At 43.4% G+C, this 12,966-nt stretch overlaps 1 protein-coding gene across 1 annotated transcript; it reads right to left on the reverse strand.

The window, feature by feature from the left end:
• Positions 1-6,440: 6,440 nt before the first annotated feature.
• Positions 6,441-12,633, reverse strand: Slitrk5 (SLIT and NTRK like family member 5). Its single transcript, XM_059274577.1, has 2 exons — positions 12,567-12,633; positions 6,441-9,322 (listed from the first exon to the last, which is right to left on the reverse strand). The coding sequence occupies exons 1-2, from the start codon at positions 12,631-12,633 to the stop codon at positions 6,441-6,443; spliced, it is 2,949 nt and encodes a 982-aa protein (XP_059130560.1).
• Between the last annotated feature and the right edge of the window lie 333 nt (positions 12,634-12,966).

The following is a 12,966-nucleotide window of genomic DNA, read 5'->3' on the forward strand; positions in this document are numbered from 1 at the left end:
ATAAATCTACCACCTCATCTATTTAATCAATTTACCCTGGCAAGCCATAAAACAAGACCTCCAAATCCATGAATTGACCACAAACATTTTATATCACAGGGACAGATTTTATTTAAACAAGTTTAAAATGTAAACACTCTTATAGCCTACCAGATAATGTAATATTATGTGAACTTGATAGGGTAAGACTATACGGGAGGTACTCCACTAGTCCAAAAGATGATCAGTTCCAATTCCAATCTGTCTAGGAAAACAAATCAGTTTGTTCTGATGAAATAAATCCCAGATTTTTCTTGACTTAACTTGTAGATCTCCCACTGTAGCAATTAATGCTTATTAAAAGTACAGTGGAGTATTTGTTAAAGTACAGTGGGGGCTATACATTCAATCAAGTGTGTTTAATCATATAGATGTTTTTAAAGGTTTTCACTCGGTAAAGATTTTATGCATACAGGGTGAACATTAGTGAGTGACAATCTTTAACCACAGTTTAAAATCCACATCCCAGCTCTCACATTGTCTTGCTTACTTAGTGTGTAGTAACTCTTGTTTTCACTTAACACAAGCAGGTTGCATTTCTATGAATGAAATTAGTTAGTTAGTTAGAAAACTATATTAACTTGGTGTGTTAAAAATGGGGGGAGGGAGTTAGCAGAGAATGACTCTCATTGCAAGAACTAAAAACAATGACACTGTCTCAGTATGAGTGTCTTACAGAACTGACACTGTCTCAGTATGACTGTATTTCAGAGCTGACACTGTCTCAGTATAACTGTCTTACAGAGCTGATACAGTCTCAGTATAACTGTCTTACAGAGCTGACACTGTCTCAGTATGACTGTATTTCAGAGATGATACAGTCTCAGTATGACTGTTTTTCAGAGCTGACACAGTCTCAGTATGACTGTGTTTCAGAGCTGACACTGTCTCAGTATAACTGTCTTACAGAGCTGATACAGTCTCAGTATAACTGTCTTACAGAGCTGACACAGTCTCAGTATGACTGTATTTCAGAGCTGATACAGTCTCAGTATGACTGTATTTCAGAGCTGACACAGTCTCAGTATGACTGTCTAACTTTGGTTATAGAGCTTGAAGAAAACACACAGGCCTAGGGTACGAGACAACATGACTGCTCCTGTCTATGAAGTTTGCTGATCAAAACAATACAGTATCTGAAAAACAACCTTGCTAAAGAATTAAATTAGAGTTAATACTATCTTTTACATTTTATTTAAATATAGAGGTACCATACTGCAACACATACAGCAAGTTTGGTGTCAATGTCCAATATTAAGCTTTGTTTTCAATGAACTGTACAAAGTAGCCTTTAAAAGTATATAAGATGAGAACACTAGGAATTGTCATTAATAGGGAAAATGGCTTATAAGCAAAAGTTAAAAAATATTCATTTTCTAATCCACTAATTTTTATATAGAGATGTATGGTAATAAAAATGACTTAATATTGAGTTATTACAGTAAAATCTAAATTGAACTGAAATAAATTGAGATGTTAAAATATTTCTTACAATGAACAAAATGCAAATATCTTTTTCAAAGCATACTAAGTTTAGTGAGCTCTTAGGAAGCCATAGTTCCATTTATGAACATTTTAAATTAAAAATACAACACATTCTGGCTCAGAACCTCCACTTTTACAAAAACACCTAAATTTTAAATGAGTACATGTATATATTTTATACTAGAAATATACAATGTTTCTTTATGTTTACTGACTATTACCCACCTAAAATCATTGGAGGATTTTCGATTTAACGTGTATTTCCATGATAATGCTTTATCTAGTAAGTGGCATTATGATATTTAATAGAATGTTACCTGACATACTTTGCAATATGCAATATATTGTTATGTTCTAATGTTGTCATTCAGCAGGATTGGAGAAAGTCAAATTACTTAAGATTTGTATCACATCAATTTTCTGTTAAATATCTGTATTTTGATTTGCAACAGCCTTTTATAAGAAATAACCTATATCACTCCAAATTCATAAGTTAAATGTTGGTCTCCTTAGAAATGTATATAAAAGTATTCATTTTATAATCTTAATATAGTTACCATTAGACATATTTGATCTGTGACTTTTGAGCAAAATGGTCTAATAAAAACAAAAGAAGAAAAAATACATTAGTTGGTTGTTTCACAAATACATATTACATCTAACTCTTTTCTATCCAATCTAACATTTTTAAAAGCATGAAACATGAATGTTTAATTTAAAATTCCAAAGGAACAGTTTATGAAGACTGAATATGCAATGACCCAGAGCCCACATGCTATTTCATGATATACCCGGTGACACTCACGGACATACATATGGATAATGCTATTTCAGGAAAGCATTAGAAATGACTGAAAATAATGGTAAAATGAATTTATTAAAGAGAACATAAATAAATATAACATATTGGATATACATATTAAATTATTTTAACCACATAACTATCTATCCAGTTATTGTCATGTATTTGCATTTACAAAATGCTGGAGACCTTTAAGCCTTTCTCGAACTAAAGTTAAACAGTTAATTGGATTAACAGTTTAGTTAACACATTTATAATATTTGCCCCTTTCAAAGTCAAGTAATTAAATGTGTCTGGATTACATTATTTAAAGGAGTTCTTTCAGAATTTCCAGCTTGATTTCACTATTTAATTTTTTTAAAAATAGTTGCAGCAAACAGTTTAAGCAAACCTGAGCTTGGACTTGTCTAAAATGTACAAGACCATGCTTCAAACTGAATTCAAAGCCTATTTGTGTTCCATTTTACCTTCAGTAATTTGAAGTTGTATAGTTTGGGGAAAAACACACTGAACTCTTGAAATTTAATGGCTAGTTTTTAATACTTGGGACTAAACTATTATCACTCATTCCCTTTCTCTACTGAAAAATAAAAAGATAAGAGAGGAGAATGAAGGAAGAGGAAACACAAGGAAAAATAAATCATAACAGACTGAGGAAATAAAAAATATGTAATAATTTCAGTTCCTTGTTAAAAGTACAACCAAATAGCAAGAATATCAGCAATGCATTCTTGGTGAAAATAGTAGAACACTGTTTCCACATGTGTACATTTCTGCTATCTCCTAGTTTAATTTTTCCTCTTTGTGGTCAAGGAAAAAGTAGAGCAGGACATGAATGACAACATATGTAGGACAGGCATAATGGCTCACTGGACATGTGTGAAATTGTGTTCCATTTATGACCTTGATGCTAACATTTAAATGAAAATATTTATAAGTAATAGGAGTGACTTTTCTATCAATATGCAAATTATGGAGTAGACTTATCTGAGATCATTGCAGTTTTTACATCATAATCAGAGAGAAATAAAAATAATATTTATATCTACCGGAAAGTATATTTACATTAGATTGTGCAACATCTTTAAAAGAATAATCACAAAGAGTAACCCTAGCCTGCATCCAAACTTTACTCAGTGACTGAAACATCACATGCTGGTCTCCAAAAATTTTTTTATGAGGAGAATCTGCTGAGCTCCACAACTCAACCACATACCTTGGCATACCTAGTCTGATAACTTACTAAGATAAGGATAAAACATCAAAAACAAAATATGAAAATGTACATCTAAGCTTGTATTGTGCATAAAATGTATTAGTAGGAAATATATATAAGGAGAAAGATAATTTATTATGCATTTATGCAAAATGATTCTGAAACAATATTTTTTCAAACTTATCAAAATCAAGATGAATTTACTTTAATGTCTTAATTGGGAAATTTTAAAAGATTTTAAAGTAACCTTTGTTAATAATCCATATAATTGTCAATTTTCCTGATTAAAAAAAAACCGTATTCTAAAAACCTCAGGTTGTATTATAGAAAGAGGACAACAAAGGGAATTATCAGATGAGATCACACAAATTAGTGCTGAATTGAAAAAAATAATTGAAAATATGCCAGTGAATTCTCTTTGGAAATTGTTGACATTGTTCAGCAATGTGCCTTGAAGTTGAGTAAATATTATTTTAAGATATAAAGCTTCATTACACAGAGTTTTCTTCATGGTATCAGTATTTTACAATTTATAAAATACTATTATATGTGAATGCAATAATACTGTGAAAGTGAGAGTAGCATTTTCAAATAAAAAATAACACAGTCTGAAGACATATTAGCAACAACACCAATGTGAAATAATGCTGCCTTTTGCTTATTTCTAATCCTTGGATCTGAGATAGAGGAGGTAGACAGGAGTCTAAGATAGGTTTTATTTCCATGTTGTTCCTTTTTTCCTTTGGAAAAAAATACTTGGGAAAGCACATATGAAGAGGGGAATAGCTTTCTGCTCTTGGCCAAAGTGAACTTAGAACTATTTTGGTTTTATAACTCTTTAGGGAAACCATGTCTACCATTTCAATCTGAGTTCAAGTAGTCACTGTCAATTTACTCATGGGTGAATGCTGCCTCTGTGTGGCAGAATGCCATGGCAATTGTTCCTTAGACAGGAAGTTCCTAAACAGCCCTTGATATTGCCTACATTCTAGGTGAGACTGGACAGAGGAACAGCAGTAGCAAAGAAGTGCTTGTTTTTTAAGTTTCATATGGAGTCAAATATTTCCTCCCATTAAATACTCATCTAAATTCACTGGTAAGCCTTATTGAGAGGTGGATGGCTTATACTCACAAACATTCCAGACATTTATGACATCCATTAACTTTAGATGAGGTATTCATCAAAACTGATGAACAATTTCATACAAATTAAAATATGAAAGAACCCAGGCTATATAAATAGCATGGATAGGACAAAATATAAAACTCTACAAGAGGAATGAAAATGTAACATATTACTTACCATGATCCTTGTATTAGAATTACACTCCAGTGAGGAAACATACAATTAAAATACCATTAACAAACATATTAAGTAACTCATTCAGAAAAAAAAACATACTTCTCTGAAACAACAAACGAATAAATTTTATGTAAGTGTATGCATGAATGGACATACATTGAAATTTTTATAATTAGGGAAACTTAGTCTTACTAGGAAGAAAGAGCTACTGGTTCCTAAATTCTTAATAAGGAAGTTCCACCATCTCCCAGAATCATTACTTAAATCCCTCAAAGTTGACATAGTTATCAAGTGTTTATTCAGAAACTATTTAAAAAATTACATGTGCTGGGATACATATGAGACTGTAACAATAGTAGTTCCATCTTACAGAGATCCTGTTTGTCATCAGCATCTGCCCAGAGGGATAAAGACATTGTACAGAGACTTGTACAGCCCATCATTTGGTCTTCTGAGGTGCAAGGGCACATGGAACTGTACAAATGCAACTGGGTGTGGTTACACAATCAAAAATTGGCTACAATAGTAGTCAAATCAATACATCATTTTGGTTCACTAATAAAAATAATTTTCAACCTTCTCTCATATAACCAAAAACTTTCACACATCTGTCAATCGAACAATAAACCAATTAATTGCTCCAACTTTTCCCTTTTATATAGTGGGTTACAATCAGCTTCATTTTTTAGCTTATTATTTTTTTTAATCGCAAGTCCCATTGGGTGGGTTTCATGGACTTTTAAAGACTTTTGCCATTAAGTGCTCCATGTCTTTAAATATTTAATAGGCCTTTCTGATCTCACTCTAGTTTTGGAAATGCAGCTCCTAATACAGTGCAACAACGCCTTTGCGAAAATCATAGGCTAAATCATGAAGGAAAGAGGAACGCTAAATGTGCATATAAAAATAGGTGCTACAATAAAATATTTGTATATTTCATCAATAAGTTATTTTGACTAATCAATTATGGATCATATAGCTCTGTAATTTTAATGATTTGTCCACATCTATAGTGAGCCTTTCTGGATCACAAGATTTTTTTTTTTTAATTCAAATGTCCAGAATGCATACAAACACATCCTTTAAAAAGAAAGGAAAGGATTAGGAAGGAAGCTGGGAGGGGAACGGGGGGGGGGGGGAGTGAGAGAGAACAAACTTCCTATTAAAGTTGGGGTGTGCTAATCTCTCAACCAATGCCATGGCTCTAAGGACAAGAAGGATGTGAGAAGAGGAGCAAAAGGATGAGTAGGCTCTAAGCTGCTTCCACCCCCCACCCTTCTTAGCACTTCAGAGCACTGCAAAAGGGACCACAACCTGTTTAAGGTGATGCAAATGGCCCTCCAAAAAGCCCTTCTCTCTTCCCCCACAGACAAGAAAAGAAAGTGATGTGCCTAGTTTACATAAATGTTTCCCGCGTGTAAAATTAAAAGGAAATTGCACACCCTTTCAGTTAGCTTCCACCGAAGCTGAGAATCCCGTGCCAAGGCACTTCACCCTAAATGTTGAAACGACACAATTCATCAAATGTGTTCACCGAGTGTGTCTGTCTGCTTGCTTGTTTCAAACGCCAAAGCTCCAACGGAGTTTCTTTGTTTTTAGAACTGACTGAATGTGGTCTGTTTTTCTAGCACTTCGAGGTAGTCCGGCTCAACATTTAGTTTTGCTTTTAACTCCAGATACTCATTCCGGTTCGGTTCTACAAAGACAGCACCCGGAGGGCTGAAGAGCACCGGTTCCCGCAGCCTGCTGTCCCCTGCCCCCGGGTGCAAATACTGATGGGGGCGTCGCAGGTCATAGTTTGGGGAGAAAGTGTAAGCAGCCGAGCTGCATGGGAATTTAGGGTATTCCGGGAGGCTGCTGCCCGCAGGGCTAGTGGAGCAGTGTTTGTCTGGCTCTAAAATGCCTCTGTAAAAGCGATCAGCGTCCTGTACCGGCGACAGTAGGTCCTCTCGGGGCTCGATGGTGCTGACGCTGTAGGCGGGGCTCCGCAAGTGGTGGCTTTCCCGCCTCTCCTCCTCCCCAGCCTGCAGCTGCAGCTGCGGAGGGGGCTGCTGCTGGGGCTGCTGCGGCGGCGGTGGCTGCTGCTGCTGCAGGTGGTGGTTGCTGCTGTAGGTGACCTTGAGCTCGTGCAGGTCTTTGTAATCCTCCACGGAGTTGCCTTCTCGAGACCTGTAGATGGGGTTTTTGCACATGTGGCCCAGTGGGTGAGGGATGTATTCGTACACGTGGCCCGCGGGAGTCTTCACCTTGGGCAATGCGGGTCCGCGGTGGTGCACGTGCGCGTGCGGGTGGCCACCCCCGCCGCCGCCTCCGCCCCCATACACGCTGTACTGCATGTTAAAGGAGCTCACGTCGGAGTTGTTGGTGCTGGTGTGGTCGCTCTGGTTCTTCTTCCGACGTTTCATGACCAACACGAAGAGGCCTGCTGCCACGAAGACCGACATGATGAAAACCAGCAGCAGGCTGAGGATCAGCACCGATAAGGGCACTGACGAAGCCCCTGCACCAGCACCTAAGCCCGCGGGGGCCCCAGTGCTGTTCAACCGCACAACTGGCGTTGCTGCATTGGTCCGGGATGGTACCTGGATGGAAGAGGGTGTGGGCGTGGAAACCACCACATCAGAATAGTCTGGACACAGCAGTTCAGACTTGATGGAGCGCATGTAGGTCTCTGCGAATTTCTTGGGCGCCTTACAGATGACTTCGTCCACTAACACTCCCACTTTGAGCTGCTCAATCCACAGCTTCATGCCCACCACATCGCAGGTACAATCCCAAGGGTTGTCATGTAGATCGATTTGGATGAGGGAAGTCAGCTGATCCAAAACGCCACTCACTGGCAAAGAGGCAAAGCTGTTGCTCCTTAGGTTTAGCCTGAGCAGAGTCAGGCCAGAGAAGACACCTGCAGGCATGGCCTGCAGTTGGTTGTTATTCAAGAAGAGCAGCTGGAGGTTTGGGACTGGATCGAAAGTCCCAGACTGGATCTCGCGGATGAGATTGTACTGGAGGAAGAGATACTGCAGGCTCTGCAGGCCATAGAATAACTCTGGGCTCAGCCTCTCGATCCTGTTGCCATTCAGATAGAGACGTCTCAGGTTGCTGAGATCCCCAAAGGCCCGGTCCTGGATCATGGAGATGCGGTTGTTACCCAGGTGCAGGAGGTCCAGTCCGGTGGCTTCCAGGAAGTCTGTCCTGCGCACAACAGTGATGTAGTTCTCGGTTAGGTACATTTTCTTGGGATTGTAGGGTTTGGGCTGCAGCTCCGCGATGCTCTCGATTTTGCGCTCTTGGCAGTTGACATTGAGGCCCAGATCAGAGATCTGAAGGTTGCAAGTGCATGCGGTGGGACACTCCAAAGGCACCGGGGATTTGGTCTGGTAGGCTATGCTGGGGCCATAGTTACTGTAACCCAAGTCTTTAGAGGGCTGCCTAGAGGTGGGGCGCACTCTGGGTTTGTTCGGCTGGCGCGTCCCCTTAGGAGGCTTCAAGGGGGGTTTGTAAACAGCAGAGGAAGAAGTGGCCACAGAATTGACAGAGGCTGGGGTGGTATGTAAATACCCCGTGGTGCTTAAAGGAGTCTGTGGCCTCATCTCGTAGTCAGAAATGAGTTTCCTTGGACAAAGTTCCTGCTTGGATACTTCATCCAAGTCCCTGCCGTGTAAACGGAAGGGGGTCTCACAGACCACATCACCCACAAGGGCTGAGTAGGAGATGCTGTCTAACCAATCCTTGAGAGAAATTAGTTCACAGGAGCAATTCCAGGGATTTTCCTCCAGCTGTAATTCCACAACTTTATCCATATGTTGCAACAGCCCCACATAGGGCAGAAGTTTCAGCCTATTCCCCCGCAGGTCCAAGTGCGTTAAGGGCACAAAACGGAAAAGATTGTTGGGTAAACCTGACAAGAGATTGTCATTGAGGATAAGCACCTGCAGCATATGCAGTTTCCCAAAAGCATTGGGTTCAATGACACTGATGTAATTGTAATCGACCTGCAGGTATTCTAAGTTCTCCAAGCCAAGGAAGGTGTCATCTCGAAGAAGTTCCAGTTTATTATTGTTTAGGTGCAGCCGCCTCAAACCCCGCAGCCCATGGAAAGCCCCGGTCTCGATGTCTTGGATAACATTGCTTCCCAGATGTAAAATTGAAGCCCCAGTGTAATTGACAAACTCATTGGGATAGAGACGGTTCAGAAGGTTCCCAGACAACAAGAGGTGATAGACTGGGAAACGGGGAGGGCTAATTTCAGAGAGACTGATGATCCCCCGGTTTTCACAGCTCACAGTTAAAATGCCGTCCTTTTCCTCACAAGGACATGCATTGTCACAGATTTCCCCATAATAATCGATGGTTTCTGCACAGGAAAGGACGAGAGATGTTACAGCAAATGCTAGAGTCGGCAGCATCCAGCTATGCATTTTTCTGTGAAGGTCCTGTTCCAAAGTTACTGGGGGGCAGCAAACGTGCATTTTACCTCCTGCAAGGGAGAGAGGAAACAAGGAAATAACAGAACATCACAGGCAAAAAAAAAGGGGGGGGGTTAATCAGGAAGTCCATTTTTTCCTAATACTTTTTCTCTGAAATCCAGGAGGGGATAAATACATATACATATATATGTAGCACCTCCTCTCTTGCCCAAGTGGAACACTGATATCCTTCAGACTTTACCAAAATTGGCTATTATTCATTTTGATTTGAAGTCTCATGGTATTTCCCAATGAGCATGCCACCAATTTTCTGCTCTTTAGAAGATGAAGGCAGATAAATTCCTGTGTTAGTCTTCTCTGCCCTCCCTCATCAAAACTAATCCATAAATATACATAAAATGGCTGTCAGTACACCTTCACAGCTCCAATTTAAGAGGAAGAAGTATAATTTTTTTTTCAACAGGGCTCTCCACTCCACCTCTACCCAACCCCCCCTTGCTTTCTTTCAGAGTCTCCTCTGACAACACTTTACTGGTAAGGTCTCCCATTTTTACAGACGAGCGTGGGGTCACAATACTTTTAGCCATTTAAAATTGCTACAAGAAATATCAGGGTGGGAATGTAGAGAATACTTTTCAGAGGCAGAAAGGATGCAAGATCATGCATCAAGAGAAGCCAAGAGAAGCTTTTAAATCACCAATTGTCCTCTGGAGCGCTGAGAATGTAGAGGTGTGGGGGTGGGGGGAGGGAGTCAGTTAGCTTTGATGGTGGACTTCACCACAGCTATTAAGCATATCAGAGCCCTGATTGTAGGCACCATGTCGCTTAGCAGCGCTTCTTCTAGAGAACCCTGAGACCTCTTCTTCTCATTGATCATGCCAGCGACGCTACAAAACCGCATCTTTAACCAATGTAATAGTTCCGCACGATGGATTATAAAGAACTCAGCAAAGGCATCCGCAATCTCAGAGCACCTCTGAATACTGGGAGTCTAAAGAGGACATTTCTATAGCTTATCCCGAAGCAGCTAAAAGTAAACCACCGATCAGAGGCAAATGCTCTATTACCCTGGGCTCCAAGTCAGTTTGCTACGGTATGCAAAAGTAGCCCTGCTTGAATTAAGAAGATTTGGAACGAACTACCGCCTTGCCAACATCTCCATCTTTGAAGTTGCTTATTACATTTAAATGTCAATGATCCCCTCCTTTATTTCCCTTTCTGGTAGAAAGGGAGGCTGAGATGATTGAAAGACAAAATAGAGGCAAGTGTCACAGGCCAGTGTTTTAACATCTGAATTTCCTCTCCCTGAGAAGCCACTTTGATCCCCTCCCCCTTCTGTTCTTCCTTTTTATCACTGGAAGGCTTCTTTTGACTTCCTACTTTGGGTTGACAGCCACACTCTTAGAGGGTGGACACAAGTGGACTTAATGTGGAGTACTGGGTTGTTTAGGGGAGAGTTGATAGAACTGGGGGGTTCTGTGAACGTAGCCTTTTCTCCGAGCAACCTTGTTTCTGCCTCCCACCAAAACCTGATGAGAATCTCAGAGCAGAACTGAAGCCAGGACGTTTCTAAAGCACAGGTTCAAGCTTGCAAACCTTGCACATGATCACCAAGTCGCACCAACCCTCCTGGTTCAGAGCGTCTGCATTCGCACGCACATGTGCAAGTGTGCCTAGGAATCATTGACATTTGGCCACCCAGACGTTATCGAGACAGATCGGAACCACAGTACAGAAACCTCACTAGTATTTCAGACCTCCCCGCACCACAGTAGACGGCTCGGGTGCTAAACATCCTGGTACGAAAGCAAAACGTTTACCTTGAAATTTGGGTTCTCCGTTGGATCAAATGTGCACATCCATTTAGCTGGGTTGGATCGCCTCCCCCTCCCTCTCGGTGCTTCCCCGCCCCCATTCACCGCCTTCCCCATCTTAGAGTCCATCGCAAATTGTGTCCAGGCAGTATTAAATTCGAACGTTTACAACTTTAATTCAGTTCTGGCTAGCCGGGGTCGAACAGCCTTTTCCAAAGCTCCTCTCCATTCACCCCCTCCCCCGCCGTCCCCAGCCATCAAAGGAGACTGAAGATTTGAGAAAATAAAGTTGAATGAGCTGGGAATGCTAACATTCAGACAGGGAAAAGCACCACTGGTGTAAACTCGCGGGTGCACCACATGTTTTTTGGTTTATTAAAACAAAAAGAAAAAAAAAAGGATAGAGGGCGGGGACGGGGGACTGTATTCGCTCCCAGAGAATTTAGAGCCCGGATCGCCGCCTGCCATATCCCTGCGTTAAGCAGCATGGAGCCACTCGGGTTGGAGCCTAAACCCAGGCCGGACCCACGGCTCCCGGCACAGCTGCTGGAACCGCCGCTCAGGCTGAGGCAACCGGAGTTCCAGGACCCGAGGCTCCCCCTCCCCCACCCCGCCCCAAAGCAAAGGAAGGGTAAAGGGAGGAAGGAGGGGAGGCAGAGAAGCAAAGAAAGCCACTTCGCCATACCACACAGACACACACAGGAGCCTCTTTTGCAAAGTAAACCACAGACTTACCCCGTCTCACATCTCAGGGGCCCACTCATCATAGCTACCCTTTAGAAAAAAAAAACACCTCTTCGGGGTGTGCACTGATTTTTGAAGCCGAGGCAGACACAGAAGGCTGCGAGTAGTGCAGGCTGAGCCGCCGGGGGAAAGCGGCACCAGGACGCCGCGAGCCCCGGGCCGCCACCGCGGTGACGACCGCGGGTTCCCGGGCTCCCCAAAGGGCTCTCCCTGGCGCTCTCCGCGGTAGCCGGAGCGGGCAGTGGGGTGGGGGAGTGGGGGAGGGGACGGCCAGGGACTCGCTGGAAAGGCAGCTCGCGGCAGGGGCTGGGAGCCTGAGCCGGCAGGGCGGGGAGGGCGCAGTGGGGAGGGGAAGTGGGGAGACCGAGGAGGGGGACGCGGAGCGGAGCTGGCAGCCTGGCTCCGCCGCCCAGCTAACATGCTGGCCAGCCTGGGCGAGCGCTCGCACCCGATCTCACTCACGCTCCCTCGCACCGTGGCTCCCACGCGCGATCCCCAGGTCTCCCGGCCCCGTCTCCCTGCCCCCGGACCCGGAGGGTACTTACTGTTCCCATCTGCACGGGGGGCAACTTTCTCCGACCCAGCGATGGCAGCCGCCCCCTCCAGCCGCCTCGGGCTCCTGGCACCCTCCGGCCTGGGATCGTGCGGGCCGGCCCTCCCCTCCCCCCTAGTCTCTCCCGGTCGGCGTCTTCACCACATTCCCCCCCTGGTCAGTGGCGCACGCCCCGGGACGAGCCAGAGGGAGCGGGGCTCGAGGGTGTGCGTGCATCGCCCGCCTTCTTCTTGCAGCGCACACTGTACATGGTAGTGAGGGGGCGAGAGAAGGTGGTACTGGCCCCTCGGCTGCTCCGCCGGCGGTTCCTCCGCTGTGCTCCTCTCCCCCACGCGCCTCGACCACTGCAGCCGGGATGCCGCTGTCCCCAAGGCTAACCTGCAGTCGCGGCCCCTAATTAGTATTTGAAAGGCTCCCGCATCCTCTTGGCGGCTTCACCGTTCCTAGTGTTTGCAGCGGATTTTCGCTATCCCTCCCCAGATGCGGCGCACGATCCTCATTATTTGCAACTCTTTATCTCCGACATCCTTGGAGGGGTCCGAGGAGGCAGGAGCAGCGTTGTTCTACGCCTGTGGCATGTCCT

Source organism: Peromyscus eremicus, chromosome 9 (genome assembly GCF_949786415.1).
Source record: "Peromyscus eremicus chromosome 9, PerEre_H2_v1, whole genome shotgun sequence".
In the NCBI taxonomy this organism is placed as follows: Eukaryota; Metazoa; Chordata; class Mammalia; order Rodentia; family Cricetidae; genus Peromyscus; species Peromyscus eremicus.

Coding starts and splice junctions, on each gene's coding strand:
- Slitrk5 (XM_059274577.1), bottom strand. CDS start 12,633: ATGTACAGTGTGCGCTGCAAGAAGAAGGCGGGCGATGCACGCACACCC. Junction 9,323..12,566: donor CTCGAGCCCCGCTCCCTCTG/GCTCGTCCCGGG, acceptor TCTCCCTTGCAG/GAGGTAAAATGCACGTTTGC.